Below are 12317 nucleotides of genomic sequence, written 5' to 3' on the forward strand. Positions count from 1 at the left end.
CTGATTTTTTAGAAATAAGTTTTCATAGTAATTTTGAATATTTTTTGTAGTGTGCAAACATTGCAGGATCTCTACATAATCTTGCCAAAATATGCAGTTTCCTTTTCCTTTCATGAGATACTTTAATCCCTCTAGTTACACATGGTTTTGTTACATGGCTGTTTAATGTCCTATGAAAGCGATTTTCAAATAATATAATGAATTTATCATTGAACAGATTTTTTATGTCAGCATCTGGTTCATTATAAATTTCATCTCAGATCACCTCTTGTAAAGTGTTCTTAAAAACATTTGATCTTCAGTCATTAATTATACTAACTGATTTCCACTGAGGAGTACCAATACTTCGAAGCTCTATCTTATTTATCCTAACTAACAGTGCATGATGGTCAGAGAAAGCATTTGTTACTGGGTATACAGTAATTTTCTTGCTTTAAGATCCATTAAAGAAAGCATTATCAGTTGGGGTCCTACTGCTTTTAGCCACCCCTGATGGAAACTTAATTACCGAAATAAAATTGTAGGATCCAAATAAGGTTTCCAGATCATTTTTGCTATCAGAATCCTTTTAGAAAATCCACATTGAAATCACGACAGGCTACTAACTGCTTGCTGCTGTCTGACAGATAGCATAGTATCGCTACAAAATCTACTTGTCTCAATGTTTCTGAAATTATATTTTGTCAAAATATATGTAACAGCTCCTCTTTTTCCCATATTAATTCTGCTTGAGTAAGTTGGATGCTAGAGCGTAATCTTTTACATTTAACTTCTCTAATCCTTTGGTTAAATGGTGCTCAGGTAGGCTCAGGATGTTCATCTTTTCAGAGCTTTCTAAATTTTCCAAACAGAAAAGTTCTTTTGTTTTGTTACTCAATCCTACAACATTCTGATGAAATAGGTTAAACTTACTTTTCTGTGCATTCTTAAGCATTTTGTGGGGTTGTTATGTTATTTTAAGTTCTTTCATTACAGCGTGTGCCTGAATCCTGATCTAACCCATATAGTTCAAGTTTTATGTGTGCTAATTCAATTGATCATTGCAAAATTTTGGCTTGTTGCCAAAGAACCCTATTATTTTTTTAAAAAGAAAATCTGAACTGAAAACATCTTTGTAAATATGTTTGGAATTTTCCACATGTTGTAACAAAATACTAAGCAACATTATTACGAGCTGTGTGGAAGATTTCATTGCTATAACTTCAGTGATGTTTTGATGGTATGGTTGAAACAATAGAAAAAGGGTAATGGAAACTGAACTCATAAGAATTTTCAGTATAATTCCCTTGTGCACTATTATGTTTACCAACATTGTTGTTTAGTGGTTTGAACATGAACTGTAACATCTGCAACTGTTTAGCTTTGCTGAGTTGTGAACATTTCATTGCTATGATGCTGTCCTATAAAATTTCTGTAGTTAACTGCTGATGTGCATGTCAATTTGACCAGTGTGTTTCTGAGGTGATATTGCATGCAAGTATAGCAATTCATATCTATGATGACATGTGTTAAGTTCTGTTTGTCTGTTTCAGTCCAGTCCTCATGTCATTTGCTTGACACTGTGTGAGGCTTTGTACCTTCTACTTGCATAAATTTGTAATGCCTGTGTTTTATCACTCTTTATCTGCAATACATATTGATTAATTTAGCACATTTTCTGCCTTCTGTTTAGATATTTGAATTCTGTCAGGGATGGCAGATTCCATTATTCATTTTTTTCCTTTTCTTGGATGTTATTGGAAAAGCAGTATTTGATTAAGTAATATTTCATTCAGTGTGTGGTATACTACAACACTTATGATATGAAAGTGTAAATGAAAATATTTTAATGGTCTAAAATATCTGTTTGTCAACTTAGAAATTCCTTTTCATTTTCTTAATTTCTTACTGTCTGTTATTTTAATGTCTGGAAAATGTACTACCACAACTAATATTTACTACTTTTGCATGTTTTGGAGTTGTTGTTTAACAGGACTTGTGTTATGAAATATAAAATATCTTCATAACAATATTATTTTCATTGTTTATGGAAGAGTGTAATTATTCTGAGGAGTACTGATTTTCCTCCATTTCAACTGATATTTAATTGTATGTGTTTATAATGAATTATTCCAATTGGTGTTTTTTTAAATTTTCACATGGTCTAGATACCACAGCAATAGTGTTTTCGGAGCTTTATGTAGTAAGGTAGATGTCACTGATCATGTTCATATATTTATAAATAGTTTACTGTATTTTGGTAATGTAGCTCTTTGTAGTTCATGATTTTAAGGAGCAATTGTACTAATGTTGTTCAAGTGGCAACTTTCCTCCTTTACATTCGATGTCTCTTCCTCATCTATTGTTTTCTGGTACCATAATATACAAAAATCTCTGTTGTTTCGTGCAGTCTTGAAGTGAAGATAGAAATACTCTGCACTAATTGCACTGATGATGACTCATCACAACGGTTTCCTTTAACAAAATGTAAGTTTGAGGAACAGATGCTCCAATGGGTGTGTTAAATAAGCATTTGATTCTGTTGTTGATGGGCTTCTGTTTCCATGTATGGAAGAATTTTCAGTGATTCAGTTATTTATTTGCCATTGAGGTGAAGCCTCTGTACTACTGTCAGGCTTTCTGTTCTAATGAACAACAGTTATCCCTGATAGTGCCTTTGGTTTAGTCAAGTGACTAACATTACTTTAGGTCACTGTTAATGATGGTCACAGGCACACATACAAAAAAATGGATTTGCTTAAATCACTATCAGATTGCCTCCAAAGCTTTGAAGACGTCAGCTTAAGATTAGATGAGACCTATGTGCAGAGTCATATACATGTTTATAATTAGTATAAATAAAAATTTGTGATGATTTTTGAGCACTTATTTTGGAAGAGTGAAAGGAAAAGTGTCCTGACTAAGATAGCAAACTGTAAAATTTAACACTGACTGGAATATACATTTTGCTATAAAAGACAGCATTGTACCAGAAAAATGTGTGATATCTTGTGCAGATGTTATTTTTTGAGTTTCTCCTTTCACAATCCAACAACCTCAGATTTTGTACCATACACGTGTTTTCCATTTGTTATGTAAAGGAGAAACTAAATAAAAATTTTTGAATGTAGTGTATGAATGTGAAGTACTGTACAAATATGAAGTTGACATAAAAACATCCTTCCTGCTCACAGTGAAAGACAAAGCAAACAAAAAAACTAAATGGATAACAATAATAATCATACTCCCAAAAGGGTTTTTGTAATTGCTTAAAACTTAATGCATCACACAATACTTGGTCAATTGAAAGTGGCCAGCAGTGTGTAATGAAGTACTTGTTCAGACTAACAACCTAGTGCAATGATGCTGTTTTTTGATTTTATGAGAAAAATTAACACACATGGAGAGAACTTTTTGTACCATGTTGGGGTATCTCCCCATTTTAGACAGAAGGTAAGTAGGGAGGCATAGCGACTGAAGGTGATAAACTGCTATGCATCAGTCTATATTTACTGGAATTGGACATTTAATTCCTATTTATCAGAAGATAATTGCCCATGGCATTCCAGATGATCCTGCATGTGGTCTGCTGTTGAGATTTCAGGTAATCTGATGGGCCATGGAAGTGTAAGATCAGCTGTACCCTTGACATGATGCAGCTATGTATTTCTTCAGGGAATTTCCTCCTAGAAAGTATACTACATGTGACAAAATGTTGCTACAAGATGTCCTGCATATAGATTGACAGTATCATGATCCTCTTCACACTACTAGTATTGACTAATGTAATGCGCAGTGGTGATTTAGACCTACACATCACTAGTAAGAGGGGTAGAACACCATGGCAAAGGTTTGAGCAACTTACTGCAAGGAACATGATCATTGTTACTGCTGAAGTAGGATCTGGACTAACAATTCAGTTCCACTGTGTTGTAGTTCAGTGTGCTGTTTCATGACATATGTTTAATGAGGGTGACGAAGGATAGGTCCAAGTGGCATCACACTTAACACATACTAGGCCACTATATGTCACACTTAAAAATGCCTGGCATGATTCAGATAGGTGCTTTGTCTTATAACAGTGTTATTGGGGCTGGTAGATGATGTGCTATGTTATACTGTAATAACTTATGTATCACTGGTGGACGAAGATACATTCAGAAATTATTCTGTCAATGAGTGATTGTGCTGGTGCATCCATAGCTTATCAAACTCAGTCAATTAGATAAACACTTGTCAGTCGTAAAAGCATATTATTGCACTGGACATTGGCTGACGCTTAATTAAAAGTTTAAAAGTGCTCCACTATACACCAGCACTGAACGCCTTCTTATTGGTCATTATAGTACCACATTCACAGGCTGTGGATGTGAATCTGAGTTCTAACCAGAAGGTATATTCAGAGACTGTTAACTATTGATCTTTTATTTTTCTAAATATAATGTAATGCAGATATGTCTTCCACATACATTAGTACATAATTAGCACTTCCATCAGTTCACTTCCAATGATAAATTGTCCACAGATGTTTTTACTGTTAGTTAGGAGGATTCTGACACTCGGAGATAAATGTGGTCTGTAAGCTAGTTGCTGACGATAAGAAATACATTTGGTACCCAGATAATGCTCTACTCAGAAAATTCCTTAAATTTATGGGACAGAATGAGATGAAGCAAGAGAGATTATTCTCTGGGGGGAAAAATCATTCTGCAGCAAATTAGTTGGGCATTTTACATAGCCTTAAATGAAATCCGTGGCTGAATGGTTGATAGAACATGAGATGATATTATCATTTGACACAAATCACATTACTTGATATATGTTAAGAATATGTGTTTACTTATAAGAGGAACTTTCCCTTTAAATGAACTTATAAATTTAATTCATTTTATTTTAGATATAACAGTATTAGTCTTGTTATTTGTTTTGGAGAAAATCTATCCCATAAATGCTGTACATTTCTGAAGCATTCTTTCAGTGCTTTTTAATGTTGAATTAATGGTACAGAAAATGTAAGAAAGGCAGTATGATCTTGAGATAGTGTTTAGTTGCACAACTAGTTGCTTGATTTTTTTCATGTCTGTTTCATGTTGAGGTCCGACGCCGACGCCAAGAAATGCTGGAGAAACAAAGACAGGAGGAGCAGCTTCGCAAACAACAGGTATGTTGTATACATAACACTTTCTTAATATGGCTGATAAACATGCTACCTGTTTGATAAATCATTATTGATGGCAATGATGGAAATTAAATGGCAACGACGATGACAAGCTGGGAGGTGGTATGTTTCAGTAACAGTTGGTGCTAGTTAAGTTTACTGCAGGACAGTATAGCTCATGAAATTCACTATTAACTTCAAAATTTTGGTCTTTGATTAGTTTTCAGTTATAAAGGTAATAGGTAGTGAAACATGCACACTAGCAATGTACAATATGTGCATTAATGTACAATAATCCAAGCTTTCTTGGTGAATTTTACTGATTAAATGTTGTTGGATTAACAGTTGAAGTAATGTTTTGACATACCTCCAATTTGTCTTCTGCAATGCTAGTTGAAACATTCTGTTAAGATAACTGTGTTAATTGACTGTTAATTTGAGGACGTTTCATCACTGTAGTCTAATAATTCACTCATTGTCTGTAATGTTTTGAAACAGAGTACACCTGCAGTTTATCTTTCTCAGTGCTTCCCATATTTCTACATTTAGAGAGGTACCTAATTTGTTGCTAGTCCATATCATGTACCACAGTTTCATCTTTTATTGGAAATCATTGATTTTTAATGACATACAGTAAACTTTTTAAATACAGTACAGCAGCAGAATAAGGAGACCCATTCACTGCAATTTCTTTTTTACATTTTTACCCCAGTGCTGACCAAGCTTGAAAACAGGGGAGGTACGGAAAGGCACTGCCTCAAATTTTGGTATTTGTGCTGGGTTCTGGCAACTTTTCTTGAATAACTTGATAATTGTTTAAAATCTCTCCAGTGAATAATCATCACCATTTCTAAAACTCTAAGGTGCATACAGATATTTAAACACATTTTCCATGTTGTGTTAAAATTAAATTATATGGCAATGATGGTATTAACAGTATTTTGTACTAATTCGTGTAACTGCTCATTCTAATTGCTAATTTCCGTGGCTCCTCTGTCTCACCCCATCTCCAATGAGTTAAATGCAAACAAGTGCAAAATCATTGGTAATTTAGAGACAGGGGGCCTATTAACTCTGGTTGACAGAAATTTGGATGCTGAACTTTAGCACTGGAAAATTAAATTAAAGTATCATTCAGCATGACTGTTTTACTCAGATAATCTTAATAGTTTACTCTGTCACAGAAACTGTATGGTCAGAATGTGTGCTAATTGAGTTTCAAAGATTGAATGACATACTATGGAGGAAAATGGCTCAGTTGCTGTAGGTCAAACTTAAAATTCAAAGCTTCAGGGTTCAGTCCTCAGTAAACACTAAACTTTTTCTGTGGCATTGCTTCTTTCACCTCTGTCAATGAATTATTGATGTGAAAAATGCCAAGTTGTGCTGTGGTTTAGGGTCATCATTGAACTGTAGGTTTCCATGTAACTTCCTGGGTAAATCCGGTCAAAAGATTGAATTAAGACAAGGGCACACAATCTTCAAGAGGACCATGCAAAGTTAAGCACTGCAGTGTTCAAACTAGCTTTCAGGTTGAGGACAGCTCTTCACAAATTGTTTGGGGGATATTAGTTTGTTTCTTCACTAGGTAACTCCCCAGTATACTGTCCATACATTCATTGTTGTTACCTGTCAGTTACATTGTTACATATTTGCAGGGTAGTTTACATTACTTAATTACTTCATCTTAAACCAGTTTTGACCAATTATATCTGTATTAGTTGCTAAAAATCTACAGTGTGAAAGTCACAGTTGATAGAGAGGCATTATTGTCTTTAAATGTGACATTTACTCTGTAGATATTGTGATCTTTCTTCACTTGATAAAGGCCTTAGTCAAAACTGATCATATGTAAATTATGTCTATACAACTTGTGCATCTTCATGTTTATTTCATAACTTTTTATTGCAAGTTATAGTACATTCCATTTGGAATAACCAAATACTGATAAACTGAAAACTACATTTTGCAACCTAAATTCTGATAACTTGAAAAATATGTATAATAACTGCCAGCTTCTTACTAAGCTATGTAAATTTCACACTGAGTGGCGATTTTAAGTTACCCACTCTTACTGTAAAATCAAAACTTTATTAAAAATTTTTGTATCATTCAGATATTTTATGTGTTTGTTTCTGGAATATAAGTACTGTATTTTTTTATCCTTGACCTGCTTGCATAACTGATCTGCATAAAGTAACATTTAATACCACCTCTGGGTTTTTCATTAAGAATTATTGCAAAATTGATTACTGGCCAATTTTGTTTCATTGATACGAACATGAAAACTTCATGTAAACAATAACACGTAAAATAAAGCAAAATTGATTATTTTCTCATGACGTAATGTGAAATAAGTGGGTTTTATGAACTGTTGCAAAATGTGGCATTTTTGTAGTTTTTGAGTAGAAATATCACACATCTGAGAGCAGCAGTTTCTTATATTGGTAACAGATATTTACTGAATGCTGAAATTGGATTATAACACTCTTTCTCATCACTAATCTCCATATGACAACTCCTTTCCCATGCAAAGATTTATGGCTCTAGATGTGATGTCAAACACAAATACCTTACTTCCCAGAACTCCAGTTCACTAACAACTTTACTCATCATCATGACATTTCCAGATACTTTTGCACAACCTAATTTTTGCATAGTATGCAAGTGTAAATATGTAAAACACCAAATATGACACTAGTTTTGAAAACACAAAATCAATTTTTAACCTAACCTAGAACCTTGGCTACACAGCAAATCATGTTGTCATCTCAAACTTCATTCAAAATATGGTAAAAATAATATTGAATAAATATTGAAATAAGCATTCTCTCAGTGAGGTAGTACTGAACTTAACTAACTGTCATAATTGCTATGAATTGTGGGTGTCCTTAACAGCACTGCTAACTTTGGAGAGACATGAGTCAGAAGTCACTCTGTTTCTTGGAACTGGTAGCAGTTATTTCTGTAAAATATCTGGGAGTATGCATACGGAATGATTTGAAGTGGAATGATCATATAAAATTAATTGTTGGTAAGGCAGGTGCCAGGTTGAGATTCATTGGGAGAGTCCTTAGAAAATGTAGTCCATCCACAAAGGAGGTGGCTTACAGAACACTTGTTCAACCTATACTTGAGTATTGCTCATCAGTGTGGGATCCGTACCAGGTCGGGTTGACAGAAGAGACAGAAAAGATCCAAAGAAGAGCAGCGCGTTTCGTCACAGGGTTATTTGGTAAGCGTGATAGCGTTACGGAAATGTTTAGCAAACTCAAGTGGCAGACTCTGCAAGAGAGGTGCTCTGCATCACAGTGTAGCTTGCTGTCCAGGTTTCGAGAGGGTGAGTTTCTGGATGAAGTATTGAATATATTGCTTCCCCCCACTTATACCTCCCGAGAAGATCACGAATGTATAATTTGAGAGATTTGAGCGCGCATGGAGGCTTTCCGGCAGTCGTTCTTCCTGCGAACCATACGCGACTGGAACAGGAAAGGGGGGTAATGACAGTGGCACGTAAAGTGCCCTCCGCCACACACCATTCGGTGGCTTGAGGAGTATATGTAGATGTAGATGTACATGTAGATGTAGATGTAGTGTTCTGTTTTACCACGAGAAACATATTTGCATTATGTAATAATCCTGTGCTGTAACCATCTGATAAAAGCACACTGAATGGCTGAAATGTTATATATTAGTGAAGCCTATGTGATGTTTTTGGCGATTTTCACGTATGAAAATATCCAGTTTAATTGATGTACCACATTAAAGATCCCTCCACACGATGTCAGTTTTGGTATATGTATTTTGCACAAAAATATCAGGAAATCTGACATCTCTATATAAAACTATTACTGGTATTCCAAGAGTTTGAAGATAGATTCATAATTATCAGAAAATGAACTTTTGGGGATTAAACGAGAAAGATTTTGAGAAATATGAAGGGTTGGATATCCATGTAAGTCTGTTTGCAGCTCTAGATTCTTGTTTCAGCCATAGGGATAATAATGAACTCTTAATGCTGGTATGACAAAACATCTATTATGTACACCTGAAATGGCAGGTCTCAGTCATGTAAAATATTTCAAAGGGATATAAATACGTTCATAATTTCATGCAAAAGCAACTTTCCATGGCTGCATGACATGCGGACATTGTCATAAGATTCGTGTTGTGATGAAGGCAGGTGTCTTCTGTTTTCAACACTACTCTCATTGTTCAGTTAGCCATCTTATCGTAAACCACCTTCTGTAGCACTACATCACAAAAACATCTATTCTATTTTTATTTATGCTGCAAGTACATAAGAAATAAATAAATACCAACTGGTTTATTTAACTTCTTTACATTAATATATGTGCATACCACATATTTCATAAACGGATCATTATCTAGAGCTGTAGTTTCTGTAAATCATAGAACTAGATGGGATTGATGTGCAATGTATTCATGGAATGTTTACAGGCTAGTATGAGTCACCGGTTTTTCTGTAGTAACTGCTGATAATTTTGTTGATGAGTACCATTTTTCATACAGAAGTGTTTGTTCATATGTCTAATGAATGGAAAGGCTTGTGAAGGTTAAGTATCTGCACTGCTAAGAAGAAGCTAAAAATACAATGCCAGGAAGCATGTGGTCATGGGAATTGTCTTATTGAAGTTTAAAACTAGGTGGGTACAATTTAGCCAGTATGACTCCCTTGAACTAATGAATGTTGTTGAGAGTGGTTACAGTTTGAAGTGTCCTAGTCTGCAGTGCCTCACACTGGTGTTTCCACATCAAATGGTTTGGCAGCACAATACTATCTGATCCTTAAATAACCATGATTGTAATCTGCTTTAAAATGGAAATTGTCACTAAACATAGTCTGGTACCAATGTGCTCACCCTTTTGCTGGTTTTGTAACCCATTGCACCCATACATGGTGGTAGACTGAGCTAATCACGATGTTCCATTTTTCATTTAAAAGTGTTTTACTAGAGCTGTGGCAGGCATGTGAGTTATTACTGAACTTAACTGACTGTCATAATTGCTATGAATTGTGGGTGTCCTTAACAGCACTGCTAACTTTGGAGAGACATGAGTCAGAATTCACTCTGTTTCTTGGAACTTATCTGTTGCTACATTGCAACAAGAGGGCACTCAACCACATTTTACCTTTCTTCATAGCAAAACAAGTAAAATTCATTCTTTGGCTTGCCAATTTGTAGATGCAATATCAGTTTCTCTGGGATGAGAAAGGCTAGTAGGGACCTATTTTATAAGTGTACTTGGGTAGTCACTACTAGTGAACAGTAGCCATGAACGGAAGGTGCCAGACAGGTAACATCCAGCAGTGCTCCATTTGTATTCTATTTTAAACCATATGTTTTACTATGCAATGGCTGTTCAAGTACTACAGGCCATGCAAATGAAACTGTGTACATTGAAAATATCAGTTATGCATCCACAGCTTTACTGATAATATTGTTGTTTTATATTGTTACAATGGTATTTCATTTATCATCATTTTTTTGAAGTATTTAACAACAGTAAGTCAATGCTGTAATTTTGAAATGTTCTGCAGAGCTGTGTGATTTCTATTTATCTCCCTCTCAATTTATTTTACAGGAACGAGAACTCAAGCGTCAACAGGCTGTGATGATTAAGGAGCAAGTAAGTACCATCGCCATCCAGGCTTATATGACATTTAGTTGTATGTGTTAAAGGTTGTCATGTATTGCAACCTTTACAGGTAAAGTTTCTAGTAGCATTCTTGCAGTTAATATTAAATTTAACTGTTCTATTTTTTATTTCAGTTTTTCTCTTTGTGGGACAGTCAAATATTGTGAATTATGATGCTAATATATTAATATTAAAATAAAATGAAGTAAAAGCATAATCATTTGCAATATACACAAAAATTAGTTTGAAATAAATGTTATAGAATTTGTATGCTCTTCAGTGAAACAGAGAGGGATGTGCACTGTGTAACAACTCAAAATATTGGAATCATTTGACTACTATTGTGCTCAGTATGTAGTATGAATAACAGAAAACATATGCTGAAATAGAATGTTTATATGATGAGTTTATAAAACTTGGATGAAACATATCAGAAAAAATCAACAAGACAGTCAGTTCTGTAATAGAAAAATCAAGTGAGGTAGTGCAGCATTTGTTGTAGCATTGAATATATATTGATCTTAATCACTGTCTTTGTCCCATATGTAATTATTTCTGAAGACATAATTTCAGTCATTCAGTTACCTCATTCAACATAACTGTCAGTTTTCAGTCCAGGTAGCACTTGTGTTGCCTGTTCAGTGTAAAACTGTGTAGTTTTCCTTGTGCAGCTGGCTTAATTTCTGTCTCAACTGATACTGTGTTGAGATATTAGTAGTGAGTATCCATATTACAAAGAAAATACTCACAATTCATTTTTGTCTGCAGTAATTACTAACTTTTATATTCATGCCATTCTATTATGTACATGAGTTACATTATTGGTTATAGTTATGATGATTTGTTCTTGATTACTGGATTCCACTTTTTACAAACATTTTAATACACACTAAACATTTCAGCCAAACAATGTACAGCTTTTGGTTCATATACTTAATTGGCAATTTATAACCTATTCTGAAAAGATACAGTTTCTGCAGAATGAATGTTGTCATTTTTACATCTTTTATCCATTGAGAAATTCTTATCTGTCTGTTCCCTCTTAATCCAATTATTGCCAATCAGCCACATCTCTTATAACAAACTGAATGGGTAGCAGTGTTGTTATTCATGTTTACTGTGTTAACATTTATCCCACTGCAGGCTGTAGATGTACAGTGCACTAAATGTTTGTTGGTTGTATAACTCATTTGACTTTGTGACACAGACAGGTATGATGAAAGGTGCTTTTAAGTGAAAAGTGGAAGGTGGAAAAATGTGTTGTGCACAATGCTCAGTGACTACATCAAAAAAATTACAAAATGGCAACAACATACATAAATTTGACAGTGATAATGTGTTTTAAACTATGTTGGTACCAGAAATTAAGTGATTGCTATTATAAGCTACAAGCCTGAAGGATTGTAGTACCAATTTACCAAATATGATGAGAATTAGGTTTTAATTTGATATGGGGCTTCCATATTACTATACTATACTTTAACTGCTAGTCAGTTAAACTTTACTCATTTCAGAAATG

At 34.4% G+C, this 12317-nt stretch overlaps 1 protein-coding gene across 1 annotated transcript in view; it reads left to right on the top strand.

Moving 5' to 3' along the window:
- LOC126184390 (bromodomain adjacent to zinc finger domain protein 2B-like) overlaps positions 1–12317 on the top strand; it is a 318222-nt gene that overhangs the window by 124184 nt on the left and 181721 nt on the right. The window contains exons 20-21 of the mRNA XM_049926773.1: positions 5075–5140; positions 10745–10789. Of these exons, the coding sequence (XP_049782730.1) occupies positions 5075–5140; positions 10745–10789 (111 nt within the window). The remainder of the gene's footprint in view (positions 1–5074; positions 5141–10744; positions 10790–12317) is intronic.

Source organism: Schistocerca cancellata, chromosome 4 (assembly GCF_023864275.1).
Source record: "Schistocerca cancellata isolate TAMUIC-IGC-003103 chromosome 4, iqSchCanc2.1, whole genome shotgun sequence".
Lineage (NCBI taxonomy): Eukaryota > Metazoa > Arthropoda > Insecta > Orthoptera > Acrididae > Schistocerca > Schistocerca cancellata.